The following is a 23,099-nucleotide window of genomic DNA, read 5'->3' on the forward strand; positions in this document are numbered from 1 at the left end:
ATCTTTGAACTCAAGAATCTCTGAAAAGTATAGAGATTCCTGAGATTTATACCAAAATCAACTCAGGGGTTTTTGTCAAGGCATTGTTTGTAAGAATAAAACAAGCATCAATGAGGCATAAGTCTGGGGCTCACCAAGTAAGTTATGAATTCATGAAAGGAATATTCATAGTTCTTAAATTTCATGTGTTTTACTTGCAAAAGATTTTGGAGGTATATCTGTGTATAATGTTAAATGGAAAAGCAGAATAAAGATCATGATCAAAGTGTGGTCTTTTGTAAAACAATTTTGGTTAGCATACAAAATGATGAGTTTCATTATGACATTTTATATATAAATACACACACACACACACACACACACACACACACACACACATGTACCCCCATATATAATTGTACCTTTCTCATTTCATCCCCATTGCCCTATCTGCTCCTTCTCACTGTCTATCACTACACTATTATCTGTAAATATGTAAGATAGTCCTGTATGGAGAGAACACACTTATTTCACATTTTTTCACCTCTGAAATATGAATAATAGCTTTCACTACCTCTTGGCATTAGACTATCTGAGATGACAGGAAACGCTTGATAAACCCGGCTCCTAGCCTCAGTAGCAGCCACAGAGGCACTAGCAGACACCAGAGGTAGCCTCAAGGCTGCGCAGCAGCTGTAGACCTTGACTGTTGCTGAAGAGACACCAGTGAGGACAATAAAAGGAGTTATTGAGGCTTCAATTCCAGATGCTGAAGAAAATATCCAACCATCTGTTCCAGATCAGTTGACATTTACTTGCCTGGATACAGAGTGGCTTGAGCAATCCCTTGTGATCCTTTGAAAGGAAGTCACAGGGCTTAGCATGTCTCCGTCTCCTAGACAATACACAGCAGCACATTCAGTCACCCTCACTGTTTTACCACCGTAAGCATGCACTTTTATTCCTCCACTAACTGGTTTACTGGTTTTCTTTACACTGTTTTCATCATGCTAAGCACGTGAAGCACACAATCTACCATTTGCCACTTGGCTAATTGAAGTGTCTAGCTCTGTGTCCATTTGCATTTGTATTGTCAGATAGCATTCGTCACCACTCACCCCCAGGACTCTTTTCAAGATCTCAGGCTGAGTTCCATGCTCACTAACAGTAATCCCTTTCCCTCTCCCTTATCATTCTACTTTCTGTCTCTGGTTATATTGCTTTCATCAATATACACAGAAAAGATCATATATTACTTGATTTTTGGAGAATGACTCATTTTCCTTATAATTGTCTTTAAGATCTATCCATATTGGAGCATGTGTTGGAATTCCTGTTCTAAAGCTGAATAGTATTCTAATATATATGAATACTAGATTTTGTTTATCCCTTCCACCCACTGATGCTCACTTGCTTCCACAGTTTACTGTTTGAATAGAGCCGCTCTGAACCTGAATATACACATATCCCTTCAAGTCCCACTTGCAAATCACTGGAGAACCAATAGCTCATCTCAAAATCAGGGTGTACACAGGTCCAGGATTCACACAGATTGTTGAAGAGTACCAGTAAATGGAGGCATAAGATGCTACCACATGCTTCTGGATCTTGGTTTTGTACAGATACCCTTTGTAAAATGAGGCAGTCCCAGTGACCTCCTTGTGACTTAGTCTTTATTTTAAAGCAAGACACCGAGAACATGAAATACTAAGGAGAGTCAATTTTTTTCAGATAAGACACAAACTTGGGATTTACAAAGTAACTGTTTCGTTATGGCTTTCTCTGTGTTAATGAAGTTGACAGCGGTGTTAGTGGCTTTAGAACACACTGACCCACAACTGTTGTGACATAAGCAGGAAAAGCTGGTTATTAGTGCCCCGTTTTACCAGAAGTCACAGAACTCAGAAAGCCCCAAAGCCTGCTGACAAAAAATGATAGACCTAGACAAACTGCCTTGTCCATTCCTCTTCTACCATCTCATGATGTTCCTCATACATTATTCTTTCCCTCAGCGCTGATCTCCTCGGCTCTCTTTGAACATGTGGACCAAAGCAACTCTCACCTTGACAATGCTGTTGTGAACACTGTGCTGAAAACTTGCTTTGCCCACTCTTTGATCCCTGACATCAGACACAAAGAGTCCAGCACATCTCAGGCTCTCTGTGAATGTCCATCAGATAAGCGAATGATAGTGTTGAGTGCCCACTGTACCCGAGAGGCCCAGAGGAATGATTTGGTGTTACGGTACCTTCACAGACTGGAGCTGGGGCTGTCCATTGTCCTGAGTCGGCACACCGAATGGCATCATTCCCCTTCAGCATGAAGCCCTCTGCACAGCTGAATGTACAACTGCTGTTGTACTCAAACGCTCCTGCAGATGGGGAGCAATCCATGCTTCCGTGGACGGGCCTCTCCAGAGGGTCACACGCAATGGCTGAAGGGAAATTTTCAGATACTAGGTATTTCTCTGTAGAGTCTCTTGGGAGAGGCTGCTGTTTTTCTGCCCACATTGCCTACATATTCAAAACCTCAAGCCTTTCTTTGTCCAAAAGGAAAACTACCCTTCCCATGTTCCTCTTTGGCTGGCTCACTCTTCAGATCTCAGTTTTGACACTGTTTTCCTTCCGAAGGCTTCTTTTCCATCCAAACTGAGGGGTAGGGACTCCTTGTGTGGGTTCCTCAGATCCTGCACTGTGCTATTTATTCATGATTGCAGTTTTTCCCTCTTACAGCACAGTCTCCCTGATGCTGGGGTAGTCATTCAGAACTGTATTCTGGAGCCCTACACTCTGCTTGATAAATTCTGGGTGTTCATTAAATGTTTATCGGATTATAAAAGAACAGATACAGAAAAAGTGGGCTTATGAGGAAGCAGATGGAATAGTATCGCTTACTGTAGATGCTCTGACCTAGTGCTGTATAATGATTCCAAGTGGGCTGTGTCTTAGAACACAGGATATCATCCTAATCAGACATTGTTTGCCAAGTGAGTGCAGCCCAAAGTGGGTTCCTGCACACAGCTACGCTCTGAATGACCCCAGTTCTCATAAAGACCAGTTTCCTCAAACCCTCTGTGGATAGTTCTATGCCTCTAGATACTCCTGCGAATTTGCAGAGCACAGAGACCACCCTTTCACTCTCACCTCTAGTTTTTACAAGAATCAGAGCATGTAAGGAAGGGCCAAATGTCCTCTAGTGCTCCTCATTTATTTTATACCCAAGAAAAAAATGGGAATCAGAAATGCCATGCAACCTCCCTAAAGTCTATGTGTTGAGGTGCGTGCATGCCTGTGCTTGTGTGTGTGTGTGTGTGTGTGTGTGTGTGTGTGTGTGTGCGTGTGTGTGCACAAGCATGCTTGTGCTCACTTGCATGTGCATGCAACTGCCCATGTGTGCTGGCATAGAGGCCACAGGTTGATGTCAAATTTCTGTTTCTATCACTCTCCACCTTATGTCTGAGACAGAATCTCTTACTGAGCCTGAGATTCGCTGCTGCAGCTAGACTGGCTGGCCAGCGAACTCAAGGGATCTTCCAGCCTGTAGTTCTCCAGCAATGCTGAGGTTACTAGCACATGCCACCACACCTGGCTTTTATGCTGATTCTCAGAACCCAAATTCAGGTATTCAGGCTTGAAGAGCAAGTACTTTACCCACTGAGCCATTGCCTTAGCCCCGCCTCCCAGAAGCCTCACAGCTAACAGTGTTTGAGCTGGGCTTGTAATCCAGGTCTGGGAGTTTACTCATCCAACCTTCAACCTCTCCCCCATCTCTGCCCTATAAGATGAAGGGATGAAGCAGCTACACACAGTTCAGTCTTCGTGTATTACATAATCACCCGGGTTTGCACCACAGCTATTCTTTAATGCAGATTCCTTTATTCCTTTGCAGAGTCTACCTCCAAAGCTTTCTGACCCCAGATGCCTCGTGATTCCCATAGCTACTGCTATAACTTCTTCTCGAGTATGAGATGTTGCCCTGCAGCGTGCATATGCCAGTGGGACAGGAAGGGGATGTGGTTGAAATAGGCAGATCCTAAAGTAAGCAAGTGCACACGTCTATCCTCTGGATTTTATACTTGCCGTTTCTTCTTTCCTTAGGCTTTTCTTTATTTTAATGTGTGTTTTAGACAGGGTGTCATGCAGCCCAAGCTGGCCTCCAGCTCACTGTGCAATCCAGGTTGACACTTAATTTGCAGAAACTCTACTGTCTTGGGCTCTCGAGTGCTGAGATTACACACATGTGACACCACATCCTGCTTATTTATACCTTCTATTTCATTGTGTGCATTTCATATGTCTAACTCTCACAATGCACCTGGCAATTCTTAGCCTCATTTCACAGATGAGAAATCTCCCAGAGGTTGAACAAATATGAGCCTAGAGGAGGCTGTCTTGTCCTTAAGAGCCTTTGGTCATTCTAACATGGCACGGCTCCTTCTAGGTTATATTGAGTACTGATAAAACTGATCTTACCTTCACAGGTTGGCAATGGTCCAGTCCACTGGCCAGCGTCAGTGCAATGGAGTGTGTCTGAGCCCCTCACTTGATATCCAGGATGGCACTCAAACTTACAGCGGGAGCCATAGGCAAAAGCAGCGAGCGGGTGCATACAGTCCATGGTTCCATGGATAGGGGCCTCCAGGCTCTGACACTGCACAGCTAAACAGAAAAACCAATGCTAAAGAAAGGGGAGAATACCCAGCATAGAGGGAAGCCACACCCACAAAGCACAGTGTGGTTCTGCTTGTGGAAACACAGATGGAACTGGGAAGATGTAACTATTAGGAAGCTCTAGCTATTTTGACATGGAGTATCAATCCTCAGAGTGACCTGAACATCTTAACACAGAGCCCTCCAAGCTCTGTCCTTAACATTCTTTGTGCTTTGTGTATTGTAAGTCTGTCCCTGAAGGTCTGTGTGTTGATGTATCTGCCCTCTTATATGAAATACACGAATAATACCATTCTGAAACTGTTGTAGTATATGAGTTGGGGAAAGAGTAGATTTTTCTATTTTGATCATAGCAAAATCAGCCCTTTGTTTTTCCACGGACTGATACTGTTTTCCCACCCTAGAGTGAAGCAATCTAGCTCAGTAGCTGAAGGAGGGAAAATTCAAAATTGACAATTCAGAACAGTTTCTCTGTGAGATGACCAGTTTCATCTGTGCTCCAGCTAAGACCGGGTGGAGTCGATATTATACATCTCAATGTCCTGACATTTGCTTTTGCACTTAGAGACCAGAGCTATTCCCACCCCGAGGGACGCCACTGTTCCATCTTGGGCCAACTGAAGTGAGTCCCTCTTCACAATGAAGCTACAGCTTCACTAATGCTGGAATGTTCCTGTAGGCCAGATGCCGGCCAGCCTTCCTCCTTCAGGACTGTTCATGGCTGAGCACTGGGAGGCCAAGAATAAGCACAGAGCCATGATATTCATTCTGGGACAAGTTTCAACCAGTACTTTGGAAATTTGGGGATTCTGTGCCATTTATACTTGCCCAAAGTGGCAGACAAGGTCATTCTTAGTTGGTTAAGTAGAACTCAGTGGCTGGTCAGGGTTTCCAATAGCCATGGTTTTTAACTTAAGAAGCAAAGATATAAGGTCAGTTCTAAGTTCTCATCAATGTCCACAGTTCACTTTTCAAGTAACAAAAGGAATTTGCCTAGGAATAAAAAAATTAAACTACCACCTCTACATAGGTAGGAGATGTACCATGAAAATGAAAATCAGGGTTAACCTGATTGACTAATAGTTGTGGTAACTAGAATCTCCAGCTAATGCAGATTCTTTTCTCGTTTTTATTTTTTAATTTACTTTGAAAGATTTGATGTGTATGAATGTTTTGCCTACATGTATGTCAGTATACTATGTTTGCCTGGTGCCTGCAGAGGCCCAAAGAGGGCAATGGATCTCTTGTAACTGGAGTTATAGATGAGAATTGAACCTGGATACTCTGGAAGAGCATCCAGTGCTCTTGACCACTGAGCTTTCTTTTCAGCCTCCATTTCACAAGTTTTTTTTTTTAATGGAAAACTCACTGCCCCATATATAGTCTCTCAAATTCTAATTATTTAGTAAGGATGGAAAAAATAAGGTCTGCATACCTTTACACTGTGGGGGTTTATTTGTCCAGATTCCAGAAGCCAAACACTCCAACTTGCTGGGTCCACTCAGTTCATACCCTTCCACACAGTGGAAAGTACAGTGTGAGCTGAAAGAGAAGACCCCTAGGGGGTGGCTGCAGTTCATGAGCACGTGCGGAGGAAGGTGAAACTTTTCACACTCTTTGACTGTGGGGAACAAAAACAATGATTTTTCTCATTGTAGACATAAAAGCTCTGCTGCATCTACAGCAAATTGCAACTCTCTTTGCTCTCCCTCCTTAGGCTCCTAACCTGAGCCCTCTGTCTTAACCCAGATCCTCTGTATTGCCAGCAGCTTAGAAAATAACCACTTTTTTGGACAGCTCAATTCATTCACCATTTTTTATTTCAAATTGGTAAAATTAAACTTTAAGGCTTTCATTTTTGTCTTCCTGTGTTTGTATTTCTCTTTTATTCCTTGAAATACAATGAGAGAATGTTCTCTCCAAAAATAAAGTGATTTTTATCCCGGGCGTCTTGAGATACTTGTGTGGAGCAGGCAGATAGCGGGATCTCCCTCTCGCCTTTGCTTGCTAGAGAGGCTCCATTGTAATTCACTTTCTAGCATTATCTCTCATGTAAGCCCAACCGCCAAAGCAATACCGCCCAAGTGCCAGCCTCACCGTATTCACACTCTGGCCCATAGAACCCGGGGTAGCAGGAGCAGGTGTAGTTCCCGATGGTCTCAATGCACTCCCCTTGCTTGTTGCAGGACATGTCCTGGCAGGAAGCTGCACAGATATAAGAGAGGTCAGAATCACAGAAGACACAGGCTCCACCCTCTCATGAGCCATGTAGAGGACTGCCCTGGGCCCTGTGGAAGGCGTTACTACAATAAGAACAATAGAAGGGCCTGGCTGATGAAGTGTCATGAGGACTAAGTGTGACGAACGCTAAATAAACAGAACTCCATAGAGTGACGCTCAGTGCAATTGCCATTCAGTACTAGTGGGTATTCATTTCAGTGGTGTTTCTTAGGGACAGTGACAAACTTCCTCTCAATCTGTACCTTCTTACACTAATGCATCGTGGCGCAGAAAAGTTCTAGACGATGGGGTTTCCAGTCTTGACGTCACCATAGGAGTATTAGAAAGCTCCTGTTGGATGATGTATTTAGTATTTTCAAATGAGGGCATAGCTATGTGTAGACACAGAGCAACAAGCACAGTCACAGATAGATGTGTGGACAGAGGAACCCTGTGTCAAGCAAAATGGGTTTTCTAATAGAAAGTATCTCTTCCCTGATGCCTACTTTTACTCCAAGGTGGTTAGGAAACAGATGTGGGTCTCCAGGAAGGAGATTAACAGAGACTCAGAGAATAAATCTTTTCATGATAACGTATGCTGAGACCTGACAAATCCTGCAGATAGTTATCTCAGCAACCAAACTTAATGTCTCATTGCAATATTCCTATCTACGTGTTGTCTCTCTCTCACAGGAAGCCTCATTACATCTTACAGTGCCTTTTTTTTTTTCTTTTTTTGACGTCAGTATGTCTAGAATATTGGGTTGTTAGGGAAACAGCTCCACTACGTCAGTAATTTTCAATGCCTTTTCATCTTGTAAATTTGTTTTGAAAGCCTCACAGCCTTAAGAAAGTAACATTTCCTGAGCATCGTGTCTTCGGTAATAAGGGCAGTGCTAAAGTCCCTTTTGGTTTCAAATAGATGCTTTTCTCTAATCTTGATCTTACATTCTCCAAGGTGCTCAGTAATGCTGAGTAAGTCTACATTTTCTTGTGCCCAGCTTTGTGACCCCGTGTGACTGACTCAACTGGTTACATTCCTCAACCAGGAAAGACGTATTTTTAAGAGACGGCGGCGTGAGCTCCGAGGAGGCCTCACCTGTGTAGCACAGGGCCCGCTTGCGTTTGGAGCAGGGCTCGTCGTTCCACTTGCCAGGGGCCGAGTTACTCTTGATGTAGATCTCCACGCAGTCCTGGTTGTTCCTCTTGTTGTTGGGCTCATTCTCCGCCCAGTTCTCGGCCTCCTCTGTGAGAGTCTTATTGGTCCCCACCCAGGTCCACTTATTATTGATCTTTCGGATTCCAATCCAGTAGTAAGAGCTGAAGTATGGGATGACGTCATTGAGGTGAGCGATTTCATTCTTATTCTGGATGGCCACTAAGTCTGTGAAGTACTTCTGGCAGAATGCCCGTGAGAAATTCCACGTGTATGCCCGTGTGCTGTAGTTATAGGTCCACGCTGCCACTTCCTTCTGATGTACAAACTCTGGGGGGTGGGGGGAATAGACCTGGGTTAGTATCACTCACTGGATGGAGCCTGATTCGAAGCTTACTTCTGCAAATAAGATGAATGGCTCACCAGGAGATGGATGCCAAGAACAAGGCTATTTTCTGCTTGATGTTATTTTAGGGAAAAAAAGGAGTATTTTCTATTTTCCACTTAAAAGCACATACAAAGTCAGAAAGGAAAGCGCCATCTTCTTAAAAGATTCTATGTTAAAATATTCGTGATCTCAAGATACCAGAGAGGTCATCTGGTCTACTCTTGTTTCATAAATGAAGGAGCACGTGAATGTGTGATGGAAATTAGATGCCTTGTGATCTGGAACCTCCTGCTAGCTCAGTCTCGGTACCTACCAAGTTTACTTTCTTCCTTATAGAACACCTACTTCATTTATTTTGTTTCATTGAGTCAGGATCTTACGGCATAGCTCAGGCTGGCCTGGAACTCTGCCTCAGTCTCCCAAGTGCTGGGGTCATAAGCATGCACCGCCATGCCTGGCTACTTCTTTGCCTTCCTTTGTGGTTGTCCTATTATGTTGGCTACACTCCCCTTCATCCCTGGTGAATGTCCTCTCTTCTGTTCCCCTTGATGGCTTCAGGTAAACTTCATCTTTCTCCCTTCAGGCTCCCACATCTCTTACTGCCCCATATTACAATACCTGTTTCTATGATGTGGCCCATACCCATCACTATGAATCTGGCTGATTGTGGGTCTTTTCTTAGCTCTGGATTCTCATCATGAATCACAATGTTTAACCCATAATAATCGTTCAGTAGATGCCTGCCGAATGAGTGAAATACTGTAGGGCCTCAACAAAGCTAGGGTTAGAAACATCTCCCTACTTACAGCCACACACTTCACTTCTCTTAGCTGTTTCTCTTGATAAGTTATCTCTTTCACATCTACTTATTCATGCATTAAAATGGACCCTTCCTTGTAAGTGCTTGTGATATAAAAGTGAAATAAATAAAGTATGACCCCTTGGATACAGAGGTTGTTATTGGAGCCTGTGGGAACTCATGGGGCAGAAGAGGCCAGTTCCCCAGAAGAGGTAGACAATGCCAGCAATCAGGCCTGGAAACGACTCCCTTCCTGTTTATAAAATTCTGTTTCTATTTGACCCACGAGGATCTGCCATATTTCAACTCCCCTCACTAGCACCTCTGCGGTGGTGTTTTGCCTTTAGGCTTTACTCTGGAGGCAGGCAGGCATGGTGGTGCACACCGGTAACCTCAATCCTTGGGAGGCTGAGGCAGGAGGATCAGAAGGGTGAGGCCAGCCTGGTCTGCATAGTAAGAGACAAGATTTATTTGGACATAGCCAGGATTGCACCATTGTTTCCATCAACTAAAAGGCAGCGATGAATGTATTAATATTGTATATGAAACTGTTTACTTTGACTTTGAAGAAATTCATTTTTATTTTAAAAAAGATTTATTGTTGTTTGTATGTGTGTGTGCTTGTGTGAGTTTATGTGCACCACTTGTGTAGAGGCATTGGCTGAGTCAGGAGGATGTCAGGTCCCCAGGAAGTGGAGTTACAGGAGGTTGTAAGCCACTTGATATAGGTGCTGGAAACGAAACCTGGGTTCTCTGGAAAAACAGCAAGTGCCCTTAACTGTTGAGTCATCTTTCCAGTCCCCCAAATTATGTTTAAAGAAACTCAAATACTTTTGTGAGTCACTGAGAATATTGTGTGCTCTGTCTGCCTCGTCTAACGATGACGTTGACCCTGCATGTAGCAGCTTATTGTTTCTGAAGCCTTGTAGATCAGTGTGATACTATCAGCTGCGTCTTTCTCTCAGGTCTCTAGATGTGAGCAGTTTCCCATGTCGCCCAGCAGGCTACCATCCCAAACCACTCCCGTGTGGCCCTGGGATCGCTCCTAAGTACTCGAGGTTAGGTGAAGGGTTTACCAGAGAGCAGAGCAATGGACCAGATGAGCTGAGCACCTCCCAGGACCACACTCCAGAGTCTTGGCTTCCAGGAAGCTTTTAGGCAGCCGGCCTGAAACAAAACAGAAAACTTCCTCTTAGTATCTACAACCAACCAATGAAACTGCAGAAATTCAGTTGATAATCATGGGGTTAATTCTTATTTTCAGCAGGAGGGTGTTGCAAACCTTCCGCTTCCTTCTGCTTGCTCATCACTCTTTTGACCTACCCTAATGAGGCTATGAAGGTTGTACCAAATCTATTGGCCTTTAAAAGATGATTTTAGACAGATAAGTTCTAGAAATGCTCATCTTGTCCAAGTTCTTATTACACACAGCCATACGAACTTGTAGCATCTAAATGACATCTTACAGATACCTGCAGACTTTGACAAAGAAGCTGTCTACTTGTCATTTCTACCTTCATAAACCCCTAAGATTCCAAATTCACACTGCATCACCTTTGAGGATGTGGAGTGTGAGGCATGACCAAGCTGAGAGGGGTACCAATATCCCTCCAAGGCTGCTCTAAGATTTATGGCCAGTGTGAAAACAACGCCTTTGTGTTTAAATGTTGTCTTTCTACTTCTTCAGAGAAATGGCTTCCTAGAGCCATTACTGTGTAGAGAATCTGAATTACCTCAGACTGTACTGCAGTAACAGATGATGCAGGCTACAGGGTGGATGGCATATGTCTGAAGATGCAGATGCACTGCTGACCACGGGCTGACCAGACACCAAGATGTGCACAACTCAAATCAAAGCGAGTCTTCTAGTCAGTGGCACCTGTCCTTGTCAGCTTGGAACTTTCTACCCTACCTTGGAGTTTCTGAATTCTGGCTTTTATAAATAGGTAGAATGTCCCCATAAGCTAGCACACTAGTCAGCTGACTTCTGCATAGTCACCTCTCCAACCCAAAATTTAGAGTGTATTTGTCACATCTTAATTGCATACTAAAAATAAATGTCATGCTGGTGACATTTAAAAAAATTAACTTGCAGAGATTTACGGTTCCAGAAAATTAAAGATCTTTTAAATTTTTATCTTTATAAATAAGCAAGATCTTGTGTTTAAAAATACATGAGGTTAAGAGTCTGTAGAGGAAGTAGAGTGGGGGCCAGTATTCAAGGAGAGAAAGTGAATACTATAAACGTTCTTGTTATTAAGTGTTTTGTATGGTTTGTATTACCAGCTCACTATAGCATTTCATTACCTTTGTCTAACTTTAAGACAGAATACAACTTTTTAAAGAGCTATGTTTTAAATATTCTGGAAATCTAATCTTAATTTCAAAATTTATGAAGAAAATCTTTAAGCTACCATTTTAGAGGGAGAGGAAGTTACACCGTTTTCCAAAGTTTTGGAGACATGAGAGAAAAGCTGTTACTGATGAGCTCAGCGATGTAGCCCGATGCTGGCACCCAGCATTGGCTTTGACCCTAGGTTGGGTTCCACCCTGAGGAACGTGACAGTTTCAGATCCATTGCCATTCTACCCGTGGCCTTGTGACTTTTCCCACTAATGGTATTCCTAGGCATTTTGGATCCCTGGGGTCTGCCTAAAGGAGTGTATGAGAAGAGTAAGTGGATGGGGCTCCTACTTTTCTTTTTAAATCATCATGCCCAAATCTACTCATTGTTTTCTGTATTAACTTCTTTAAACTTTTAAACAAGCTTTTGTTTAAATACCACCCCCAATAGAGGGACTCCCCATTCTGAGTTCTCTGTTTATTTGTATAAATTTTTAAGCAAGATTTTGTTTAAACTAAAATTTCCCCCAACCAATTCTTTGTTGAACTAGTTTTTTTTGTGTGTGTATGTAAATGTGTATGTATATGAGTTTGTATTTGTGTTTGTGTGTGTGTGAGAGAGACACACACAGAGAGAAAGAGAGAGAAGAGAGAGAGAGAGAGAGAGAGAGAGAGAGAGAGAGAGAGAGAGAGAGAGAGAAGAAGAAGAAGGAGGGAGGGAGGGAAGGAGGGAGAGAGAGAAAAAAAAAAACAGTGGCTTGAAGCAATGCAAGGTTTTCGAAAATTGGTAGTGCTCTGATGAAGTCATGACATCCAAAAGAAGGAGAACACGACGAATCTCTGGGCACTCTGTTCCAACATGATACATCTGTTCTTCAAAATTATTAAATACCAAGACTCATCTTCCTGGGCTATTTCAGTTCCGTAGGAGATGCTAGGATTCCTGACACATCAATTCAGTATTTCCCTGGCATTATACAGTAGGTGTTCTGGCCTACTAATGGGTGATCACCACTACCCATCATTGAGTTGAAGTGATTATTCCTAAGTTGGCTAGCTAAATGCACATCAGGTACACATATCAATTCTTAGTTTCATGAACTTTGGAAACAGCGGGGAAGAAAATGTTTATTTGCAGTGATTAGACTCCTTCTCAAAGGCTCATGGCTCCATTAATTCTTCTGTGGTAATTCTTATGTAGTCTAGGCTGACTTTAAATTTTCTATGTAGCCAGTTCCTCAGCCTCCTGCCTCCATCTCCCATGTGCTAAGAGTGAGCCACCACGCTCAGGTGGATCTCCTCATTCTGACCATACTTAATGGACCCCTAAATCAAACCCGTGTCAACAGTAAGGTTGACGGTTGACTTAATGATGGTTGACAGGACTGTATGTGTGGGTATGAAAGGTGGGAGTATTTGAAAGTTTTACTTAGTAATAATTTTCCTCTGGAATGTCCTTTGGGTGGTGGCAGCCTTTTATACCTGCTCCTGTTCTACAGCACAGCTTTACGGATAGTATCAGATCCGGGATGCTGAAGAGTTAAGGGCCCCATATATCTGACCAATCAAGAAGTGTTGTAACAAGAGGAAATGCCTCTCTAGGAGAAGCAGCCATGTGCTCTGCTAATTTTTAATGCTGTCTGGCAACCTGCTACAAACTGGAAGTGGTTGGAAAAGAGTCTGAGACTGACTGGGTCATTGCAATAACATCCTGTGACTGCACAAACCTTGTGTAAGCACCCTGGTTGTCGGCAATGCTACTTAAGAGTGACTGCAGAGTAAAGGAGGGAGCAGAGAGAAAGTGTGAGAGCCTTTGTCCCTTGGCCTCCCGTTTGTAGGAAGACGTCCCAGCATGCATGAGTCCCATGGCCACAGAGAGGGGACCACAGTGCAGCAGTTCAGAAGCAGAGGTGGCGTCCCTTCTTGACGTTTGTCTGCCTTGTCCGGATCCTGTTGGCTTTCTCAACTTCCTCTCTAGCTAGAAGTTCATAACTCCCCTGCTGCCTCTTCTTTGTTTTCCAGCCTACAGCTTCCACCTTCTTATCAAACTGCTCTTTTGAACTTTATCATGAACTTGCACATCACCCAACTGAATGACAGCTTTTCGCCTCTATCTTACTTGAACTCTGTGCACCAGCATTTGCTGTAGACCAATTCATTTTGCTTAATGTGATGTTTCTCAAGTGACTTGAGCAATCTTTTTGAGTGTTCCTTCGAATCTCTCTCAACTCCCTGTCCTTCGTGCATTCCTGCCTCCGTGCTTCCATGGTTCTATTTTCTTCTTCATTTGCTTGACCTTATGGTCCTCTATTTGTAAAGGTCCCCAAATCAGCATCTCCATTTCTGGCCTCACTCTAGAACATGAGGCCCCACACACGAATACTGAGCAGACACAGGAGCGTGCAGGGTGTCAGGTCCTAAAGAAACCATGGCAACTGAAATAACTGGCTAACTGTGGTGCCTATTAACATACCCGTGGCTCCTCTCAGTCCTTCTCAACACGTGGAAATGTGTTAAATAGTAAATAAGTGATAATCATAATCTAGTACCTATAATACAATATGATATACTAGAGACTGTGTCTGAGTAAAAAATGTTACAGATCATCAGGAAGATCTGAAAAACAATATTCTTGCCATTTACTCTACTCATTAAAGTAGCATATTTATTGGGTGACATGTCTAGAAACCTAATGTGCAACATGACCACTATAGGTCATAAAAAATATATTACCTGTAAATTCCTGTTAAATGAGACTTTAGCTATTCTTTCCACAAAAACAAAATTAAACATGAGCAATGACAGCCATTTGGCTACCTGTATGTATCCCATTACATCATGCTGTATATTTAAATATCCACATAATGCATACTTTAAAAAATGAATTATGGATTTATACATATACAAATGAATAATGAAATTCGAAATAAACTAAATGAATCAATATAAATAAAATAATAATGGTGAGAGAGTGACTGGAAATAAGGCAGATGTCTGCTAAATAAGGAGCTATCAGGAAGCACATACATATCCCTGACACTTTCTCTCTCTGTACTTGATGTGAGAGAAGCAAGAGCATGATGAGTCTCTCCCCTACATCTCCTGTAGGAGATCAGATGAGCCCAACTGACTCTCTAAACTCCATACAGAGAGGATGTAGGGATAAGGAGAAGGGAAGTGGGGAGATGGAGGGATGGTCCATAGGTGGTATGCCTCAAGAACCCTAGAGGACATGAAATTGCAAGCACTCTTTAAAAGAAAATCAAGTTTCAATGTAACTTTCTGGTTTGGGTGTGACTCTGAGAGACTCTAGCACCAAAGAAGATCAGATAATCAATGCAGATTTCTTATAATCGACAGTAACATTGACCCAAGCTCCTTCATCTACATCCCCATGGTGACCTGAACTCTTTCATCAAGTAGGAGCAGGGAGGGAGGTCTTTCCCTTGTCTGAACCCTTTACAACAATCTGTCATCAAAGCCTAATGACTTTACCTTCTGGTAAGAAACTGGACACTCTCCAAATTTTCACTTGAATTGTCACAGAACTGGCTTGTATGTCATTATTTCTTTTCTGGACTGAGAAATCAGCTTCTAATTGACCTTGTCCCTCAAGATTAGCTATTGCTAATTATTTCTCGAAAATGCAATCAAAATCATTATCTTTCTTTTCTTCTTTTTTTTTTTTGTGGTGCGTGAACCAAACACAGGACTTTATGAATGCTATGCAAGTGTTTTTCTATTGAGGTATATTCCTAGCCCAGAGTGACATTTCTAACATTATATGGTCATATTGCTTTACTACTTAAAAGCCTTCAATGGTTCCTTATCTGTAAGCCACACATTCAAATTCTTCAAGATACACATATGAGGCCCCTTAAAACATGGATCCTTCCTGTTTGACAATTCTCTCCTGCCACTACTTCTCAACTACCTAATTCTTCTTATAATACTAAATGAAGTTATAATAAGACATGCTATAATTTCCATAATACCTTGTCTGCTCCCTGTATTTTTATGCCAAGAATACTTATGTGTATCAGCCCAGCTCCCCTTAATTTTCTCCCTAAAGTAGCTTGGCTATCAAGACTACTTCATTCTCCACACCAAACAACCACTCTTTGTTACTCTCTGTGGGTTATTTTCCCACTAGTTATTTCAATAATGACTAAGTTCCTAAAAAAAAAACAAAAAACCTCAGGCACATTTCCAGGGAGAAGAGTTAAAATAATGAAAGTAGACTCAATTTCTATCGTCATAGGATGTACAGTATTGTAGCACTAAACAAACATGAAAATGTAGGACAGTAGCATTCGGGTAAAAATTGAAGTAGGATTATGTGACAGAGTGATTGGTGAGCTATGTCTGACAGGGACTTCAAGGCAGTCCTCTGCAGGAAAGTGATATTTAATCCAACAGCAAAATGATCAGAGAAAACTGTCAAGCAGGAAGCAGGGGAACATGAAAGCCTTTACCATAGGAACAAGTGTAATGTCAAACAACACAAAGAAAGAAATGTGGCTGGAATGGATGGTGTAAAGGGCAGACAAATCTGACAGGAGAGTAGTGGAAAGATCATGCCAGGCTCTTGGAGCCAAAGCAGGGGATGGGATCTTATTCTAAGCACAGGAACAAGCCAAGGGGGCAACTTTAAAAGAATATGATGTAGTCTAACTGATGTTGAAAATTGAGACTCTGGAAATTAAATGAAGTTTAAGTTGCTCATTTAAATAGGTCGTGTGTTAGATGCCAATCAACAAAAGAGAGCCAATTTCAGCGTTCTGAATGAGAAGCCCCATGAAAAGATGCACCTGGCAGGGTTGTTGTTATAAGTAGCAACAAGGAGCCTGAGCTACAAAAAGCAGAGGCCATTACCATGGTGCTGATGGAAGTTAAAGAGGAACTGATAGGCTGCAGTCAATGGGAATGGAGAAGGGAAGGAAGATAAGAAACTCATCAGGGGTGAAGAGCCATACAACCTCAGAGTGGCAAAGTTCAGGCATCGCAAGGCTTTGCACAGTTCCAGTCTTAGTGCCCTTGGCTTTCTGAACGGTGGTGGTGAAATGGCAAGATCCTAGCAGCCCCCTCTTCTAGAAAAATAACACACAGAAAAGAGCTTGTCTCTAAGTCCAACAGATTTCAAATAAAATTAGGCAAACCATAGTATCTGACCACTCCGAACCAAAGCCTATATTTAAATTAGACTAGGCATAACCATTATGTAAAATGAAACAGTAGCATTAAAATAAAACACATATTTAATTTTCAAAAAGATTGTGAGACCTTAGCTGAGTTACATCCCTAAAACATGAAGGATTTTCTCTGCATTCGACATTGTAGAGTATCTCCTTCGCTTTTCCAGCAGAGACGTTAGACAGCTGGAAGGCAATATAGTGACTATCACTATCAAATCAGCCTCCTTGAGGGCCTTGCTCAGTACTATTATGTCAAAAGTCTTGATTTCTTTGGTGATTAGACTAATAATCTTCTATGTCCAGAGCTCTAAAGATGCATATTCTAAGAGTTGATTGCCAGCCTAAAGCACCATGGAACAGAAATAATGGAAGAAACAGTAGAAACTGGAAGCTGAAGCCTGAAGTGGTTACAAGTTCACATGAAGTGATCCTGAGCTGCTCCTTGGCCTGATAAAGCCTTGACAGACCTAAGGGTAATTTAACTATAAGTCCTTAAGCAGGAGAAGTTTCATGTCAGCTGGTTGAAAACATCCCACATACAACTTAACTTCATTCTCTTGGATCCTAATTGAAGCCATTGTCTAAACATGAAGCAGATTTCATGCAGACAGACTGAGGTTTCTGAATCCTAAGAGCCAAATGTGTTTGGAGAGGAAGAAATCTAAGTATTATGACCAGTCCCAGGGCTGGGTCCCTAGCACTTCATTGTAGAGTTCCAGCCTACTTTCAAGGTGAGAACTGAGGAGCGTTTGAGTAAGACACATAGGAGGGAAAGTCTTCAGCATCTCCTGGGACCCACCTGGAAGTCCAGGGACCTCCTAAAGTTGTCTATAAAGGTCAACTTATATGGACATTTGATTTTTATCTAGGCAGAGGAATTGTAGCTTTCCTCCGAATCCTCAACAATGCCATGATCTAATATGTCTGTCTTTGAAACAGAAGAGGATGCCGAAAAGAACAGAAGGAAGAAATTGATGGTTCATTCATTTATGTCAACCAATTCAGAAGAATGACATGTAAAAAGACACCAGTAATCTCATTTTATGTCATGGTCATTTAAATAGTACAGGCTCAAATGTCATCCTCATATCTCAGTTTTTCTACACACACACACACACACACACACACACACACACACACACACACACAGGTGGGGGAGATTGCCTCCCTTAAAGTGTTGAAAAGGTGTATGCAGTAAAGTAAGGAGGAGGAGAGAGGAGTTATGTGCAAGAAGCATGGCTTTCTTCAGGAGTGCTGTAGAAAGATGCCAAAAGTGAACACTGGTGTGCTAGTTACCTCATTAGGTACAGACTAGAAGATTTTGAATTCCAAGACTATGTGAAATACTCCTAGCATATTAGAATACACGTGGGAGTGCCTCAACTATGTGTGTTTTATCCAGAGTCATCGTACTGAGTTCAAAATACCTGGTTGCCTTTGTTATCTCCCCTCAATCCCAACCTCACTATACCTCTGGAGTTTTCTTCCACTTAAACAGTAGCTAGAGATAGAAACACTCTTCAGTGTAATCTTATTTAATCTCCACTATGATATTGTATATGTATAATATTATTATTACATCCCATTTGTAGATGAGGAGACTGAGTTAGTAACACTGAAGATAGAAATTTAGATCAGAACCGTGTGCGTATTCTAGATTTGTCATAGAAAACTCTCGAGACTTAGAAAAGCATCAGGAAGGCTGAGAGTAAGAAGCTGTTCAATTGTGGCTGTGGCCCAGTGCTCTTTCTCAGCCTTCTATTTATCCCGGAGAGACCAGCAGACTTAGCAAAGAGGTGACATTCTTGCCAAGATCTTCTCCAAGGGAGTTCCTACAAGTTCTAGCAGAAAGAGCAGCAGCTGGGCAGCCAGAAAACGAGATGGAGAAGGCAGCAGCATCAAGTCGTAACAGGCAAGTAGCCATTGGTTAAATGCCTGCCCTCTGAAAGCCTCGACAGTTCTATGTGTAAAATGGAAATCATCCAGACTTATAAAGAATATTGGGAGAATCAAAATGGACAGCAGCCTTTTTAAAAATGCTTACAAACTGGGCGTGATGATGTGTACCTACAAGCCTTACCTATCCAGAAAGCTGAGACAGGAGGATGGTGAGTTTAATGAGCCAAGATAACAAGACCCCATTTCAAAAAGAGAGAAAAATGCCTTCAAATTCTGACCAGCTATCAACATAAAACCCCATGGCTATTATGGCTACTGCTGTTCCCTACTTTCTGAGCCTTTCTTCTGTCTGCTTCAGCCACAAAGCACTCCAACTCCTCTACTTCCCATACAGAGAAAAATGAACTTACCATCTCCTCCACGAGTCCTCTGGCTCTCTTCCTTCTGGCCAAGCCACACTTCTTATACTTTTGCTGCCTCCCCCTTGGTGTCAGGCTGCCTCAAAAAACAACTTCCTATTCGCTTTTGAGAAATTTACCACGGCCTTTCCCCTAAAGTTAGAATGTTGATACTGCAGGACCGTGTTGGCAGCGTGGAAGAAGCTGTTGCCAAGGGGGCAGCAGGTCACTCCTTCCAGGGGAGACCGTCTGGAGACAGGCGCAGGTGTGAATCATGCCTGGACATCCCAGGCTGAGCAAAGCAGGAACAGTCCCCAGGCCCTCAGGGGTCAGGCTTCCTTTGATTATGATACGAGTTCCAATCTAAGGTCATAGGTTTGGGAGACTTGCTTTGTACTAGTCACACATTCCCAGTGTAAATTCCAGTTAGTGGGAGATGCCAGAGAATGTTTGTGATTCCAGTAGCCTTCTGAGGGGACAGAGCAAAAATAGACGCAAAAAACTAAGCAGGTGGAAAAGGGAAAACCCAGTGAGAGTTTCTGACACTTGGGGAATACTGGTGGAAACAGTTTTAAAGTGACATACGGAACAGGCACGGGCCATCTGAGCAGAACTCGGCTTCTCATGTCAAAAAAGGGAGAATGCAAAAGTGTGGTGATACATGCCTATAATCCCAGCACTTGGGAGCAGGAGGAGGATTCCGAGGTCTAGGCGAGACTGAGCCGGAGAACCAGACTCTGTCTCCATAAAAAAAAAAGTGTGTGTAGGGGGGAGGTTTGTATTCTTCTTCTCATGGGGTGTGTGGTATGTGGGACCAAACATTCTGTTAGTGCAATGGTTAGGGCTTGGGCTGAACATTTAAATTTCTTGAGACCTATTCTTATTCTGTTTGTAGTCATCTGTGGGTCAAGTCACTAAATTAGTGAGATTCTCTACACTATTTTCTCAACTGTGAATCAGAATGGTAATAATGGGTCTTACCTCACTGGGTTTTTTGAAATTACGTGGATTGATATAAGGAGAGGGCTAGAAATAATAGCAGACACGCAGTTGGGTGTTCCACCAATGTCGATAATCATGGCTACTTTCCAGATGAGTAGCAAAATTTAAAAAAACAAGTGTTCTGCATCAAATTGAAAAAAATTAGACAATTTGTCTTTCTAGAATTCTAGTTCATAGTGTTGGCCATTATTCTTTTCACTGTTTTTAGGATTGTTACAGTGTCTTCACAGACATCTCATGGTTCAAAACTGGGGAAAATGATATGGTCTGGAAGAAAGTCAAAAGGCAAAAGTGAGTTACGGAATGTGTGGACCTGTCTCATGCTCTGGGGTTTAGGACCAAGGCAAAGCACTTTAGTATACAGGTAAGGTAGAAGGGCTCTTTACAGAGGCAGTCACAAAGAATGGCCACAGAGGAGTAAGGGAAGACGAGTGAGAAAAAGATTGGGGAGCTCTGAGGTTGCATGAAACAGGGGTTTAGAGACCACACCCTAGAGCCAGACTGCCTGACTCCACCGATTCCCAACTGTATGAGATGAGTAAGTTACTGACTTCTTCAAGACTTGTTCTCCCAAGCCATGTGAATAAACAATGATAACAGTCACCAAGCATGGGGATTTCAGGGCAATTATGTAAACTCAGTGCTTGGAATAATACCATGCCCAGTGTCAAGTGTGTTGTAAGTGCCAACTTGCAGAACACTCACTTCAATCTTCCTCTAGTCTTACTTTTTTTTTTATTCCCTAGTCTCTCTGTCTGGCATTGCTCCATTAAAAAAAAAAAAAAGAATCTCAGACAGGGCTGAAGGAGGATGCTAATGGAAAACGATAGATTCCTACTGAGAATGTGGCTTTAAGTTAGATAATACTAAACTGTAGTATTAGAAATGCTGAAAAATTTCCCAGAGAGGTGATGTCAGCAAGATGGTGGAATACAAAATTCTCGACCCTGTGCACCCTGACACCCTCCCCCACCATATAGACAGCTATCCACAAATCAAGACAGCCTTGGGAGGGCACAATGGCTCATGTAAAAATCTTCAGCGCCACAGTGGAACCGAACATCAGAGGTTACACACAGAGGGAAAATGACTGGTGAGTCAACATATAGGTGATACCTGGAGACACATGGACCTAAGAAGAAAGGCAGAGACGGTCATTATCAGCCACAGAGTCCCCCAGTACCCCTTGGTGGCCCCATTGTCTGTAGGAGACATTGACATTGTTTTCCACAGAGGTAACTTACCACAATTTCTATTGCAAACTCCTAGAAAAGAAGACACATCTTTACACATCTCTCCCAAGGAGCAACTGCTTGGACCATCCAGGGACGGGAACCAAGGCCACCACTTCTCACAAGGCCATGTGTCACCTGAACCTCTATGTTAGAGCTGCCTTGCAGGAGTCCTCACCCCACACCCTGCTGTTGTGGTTACATGATGGTTTGGGTTTTTTTTTTTTCTTCATTTGTTGGTTTTGTTTTGTTTTTTCACTTCAGATGCCAGAACCATCACCATTGTGATCTAGTTCTCACCTTGGGGCCCTGACCTCAGGTGTCTGTGCACAGAGAGATAGGTGGTGCCTCAGTCCCTGGAGTCAGTGTACCTTCATACAAACTCAAGCTCTGAGCCCTAGCTCTGAGGCAATGCTTTGTGTACCCATGACTCAGATTCTAACCATCGCTCTAGACAGACATTCTGTACCCAGCCAATATATCTCTGTGAGAGCCAATGCTTTAGACATCATCAGTGAGTTAGCCTGTGCCCTAGATCCCAGAACTACTACTATAGAAAGTGCATGCCCCTGTTCTAGACCCCAGATCTAAGGTTGTCCTTCTTGCACCCATACCCCCAATCACCACACTGAGTGAGTTCGAACCCTAGGATCCACAGTCAAGATTATTTTGTCTCTATCCATGCTTTAGTGCCAGCTCAGCTGCTAAGGAGATCCATCCCATGGCCTAGACCCTGAAACCAGTGAGCTCTACACATGCCCACGCACTCCAGCCTTTGGCTCCTCAGATGTTTTGGAAGACTAACATCTTGTACAACATTACCAATGTAGCAACAGTGATTCCTGTGCCAGTCCCTGCCTTCATTACTTCCCTAGAACCCAGTACTGTGGTCCATCCATGGATGCCTGTGCTTTAGGCTTTGACTTTGGCTACTTTATGAGCATTGATCTGTGGATATCAGTGTCACTCCTGTTTGGGGCAGACTGATAAGCCAGATTGAGTGCCAAGGGGAAATCTCCTGATACTAAGTCTCTAGGTAAGAGAAAAAATGTGGTCAAAGGAAAAAAATGGAAAGGAATGGAGAAAACTTACAGAGTCATGGGACAGCATCAAGACATGAGCATCATCAGTGTCACGTTTTATGGAGAACATAGAAAGGAGTAGAAGCTTATTGGAAGAAAGGATAGTTGAAGATTCTTAAATTTGAGAAAAGATGTCATTAGTCAGGCCGCAGGTCAATGGTGGGTGTCTTTTTCAATTGCTTATGCATCTTATTTTTTGAGACAGAGTCTCCCACTGATTCAGCTACACGGGCTGGCCACAACCTCTAGAGATCCATCTGTCTCCACTGCTCCAATGCTGGGACTGACTGCAGACACCCTTCTGCACTGCCTTTTGATCTGGATATGAGAGAATCCTAAAGGGCTCTCATGCTAGCATAACAAGCACTTTACCGACTAACCCAGCTCCTCAGCCTGTTAAAGAGAGTTCTTTTAGTGTGTGTGTGTGTGTGTGTGTGTGTGTGTGTGTGTGTGTGTGAATGTAGACATGTGTATACATGGGTTTATGTCGGTGTATATTCCTATTTGTGCAGAGGCCTGAGGAGGATGTTAGAAATTCTGCCCTAGTCTCTTGAGACAGGGTCTCTCACTGAACATGTAACTAGGCTGGCAGGCAGCAAGCCCTAGCAATCCTCTCTCTGCTTCCCCACCCACCACTGTGGGTGCAGGTGTGTGCAGTCATACCTTGTCGGGTAGCTTTGTTTGTTTGTTTTGTTTTTAGCTCAGGCACACTTCCTTTAGAGTTTAAAAGAGAAAC

The 23,099-nt window shown here is 42.8% G+C and overlaps 1 protein-coding gene across 1 annotated transcript in view; it reads right to left on the reverse strand.

The window, feature by feature from the left end:
- Positions 1-19,169, reverse strand: part of Selp (selectin P) — a 33,982-nt gene extending 14,813 nt beyond the window's left edge. The window contains exons 1-7 of the mRNA XM_059280725.1: positions 19,060-19,169; positions 10,289-10,379; positions 7,969-8,355; positions 6,747-6,854; positions 6,085-6,270; positions 4,452-4,637; positions 2,228-2,413 (exon numbers count right to left, since the gene is read on the reverse strand). Of these exons, the coding sequence (XP_059136708.1) occupies positions 2,228-2,413; positions 4,452-4,637; positions 6,085-6,270; positions 6,747-6,854; positions 7,969-8,355; positions 10,289-10,379; positions 19,060-19,062 (1,147 nt within the window). The 5' untranslated portion in view covers positions 19,063-19,169. The remainder of the gene's footprint in view (positions 1-2,227; positions 2,414-4,451; positions 4,638-6,084; positions 6,271-6,746; positions 6,855-7,968; positions 8,356-10,288; positions 10,380-19,059) is intronic.
- Between the last annotated feature and the right edge of the window lie 3,930 nt (positions 19,170-23,099).

This window comes from Peromyscus eremicus, chromosome 15 (assembly GCF_949786415.1).
Source record: "Peromyscus eremicus chromosome 15, PerEre_H2_v1, whole genome shotgun sequence".
In the NCBI taxonomy this organism is placed as follows: Eukaryota; Metazoa; Chordata; class Mammalia; order Rodentia; family Cricetidae; genus Peromyscus; species Peromyscus eremicus.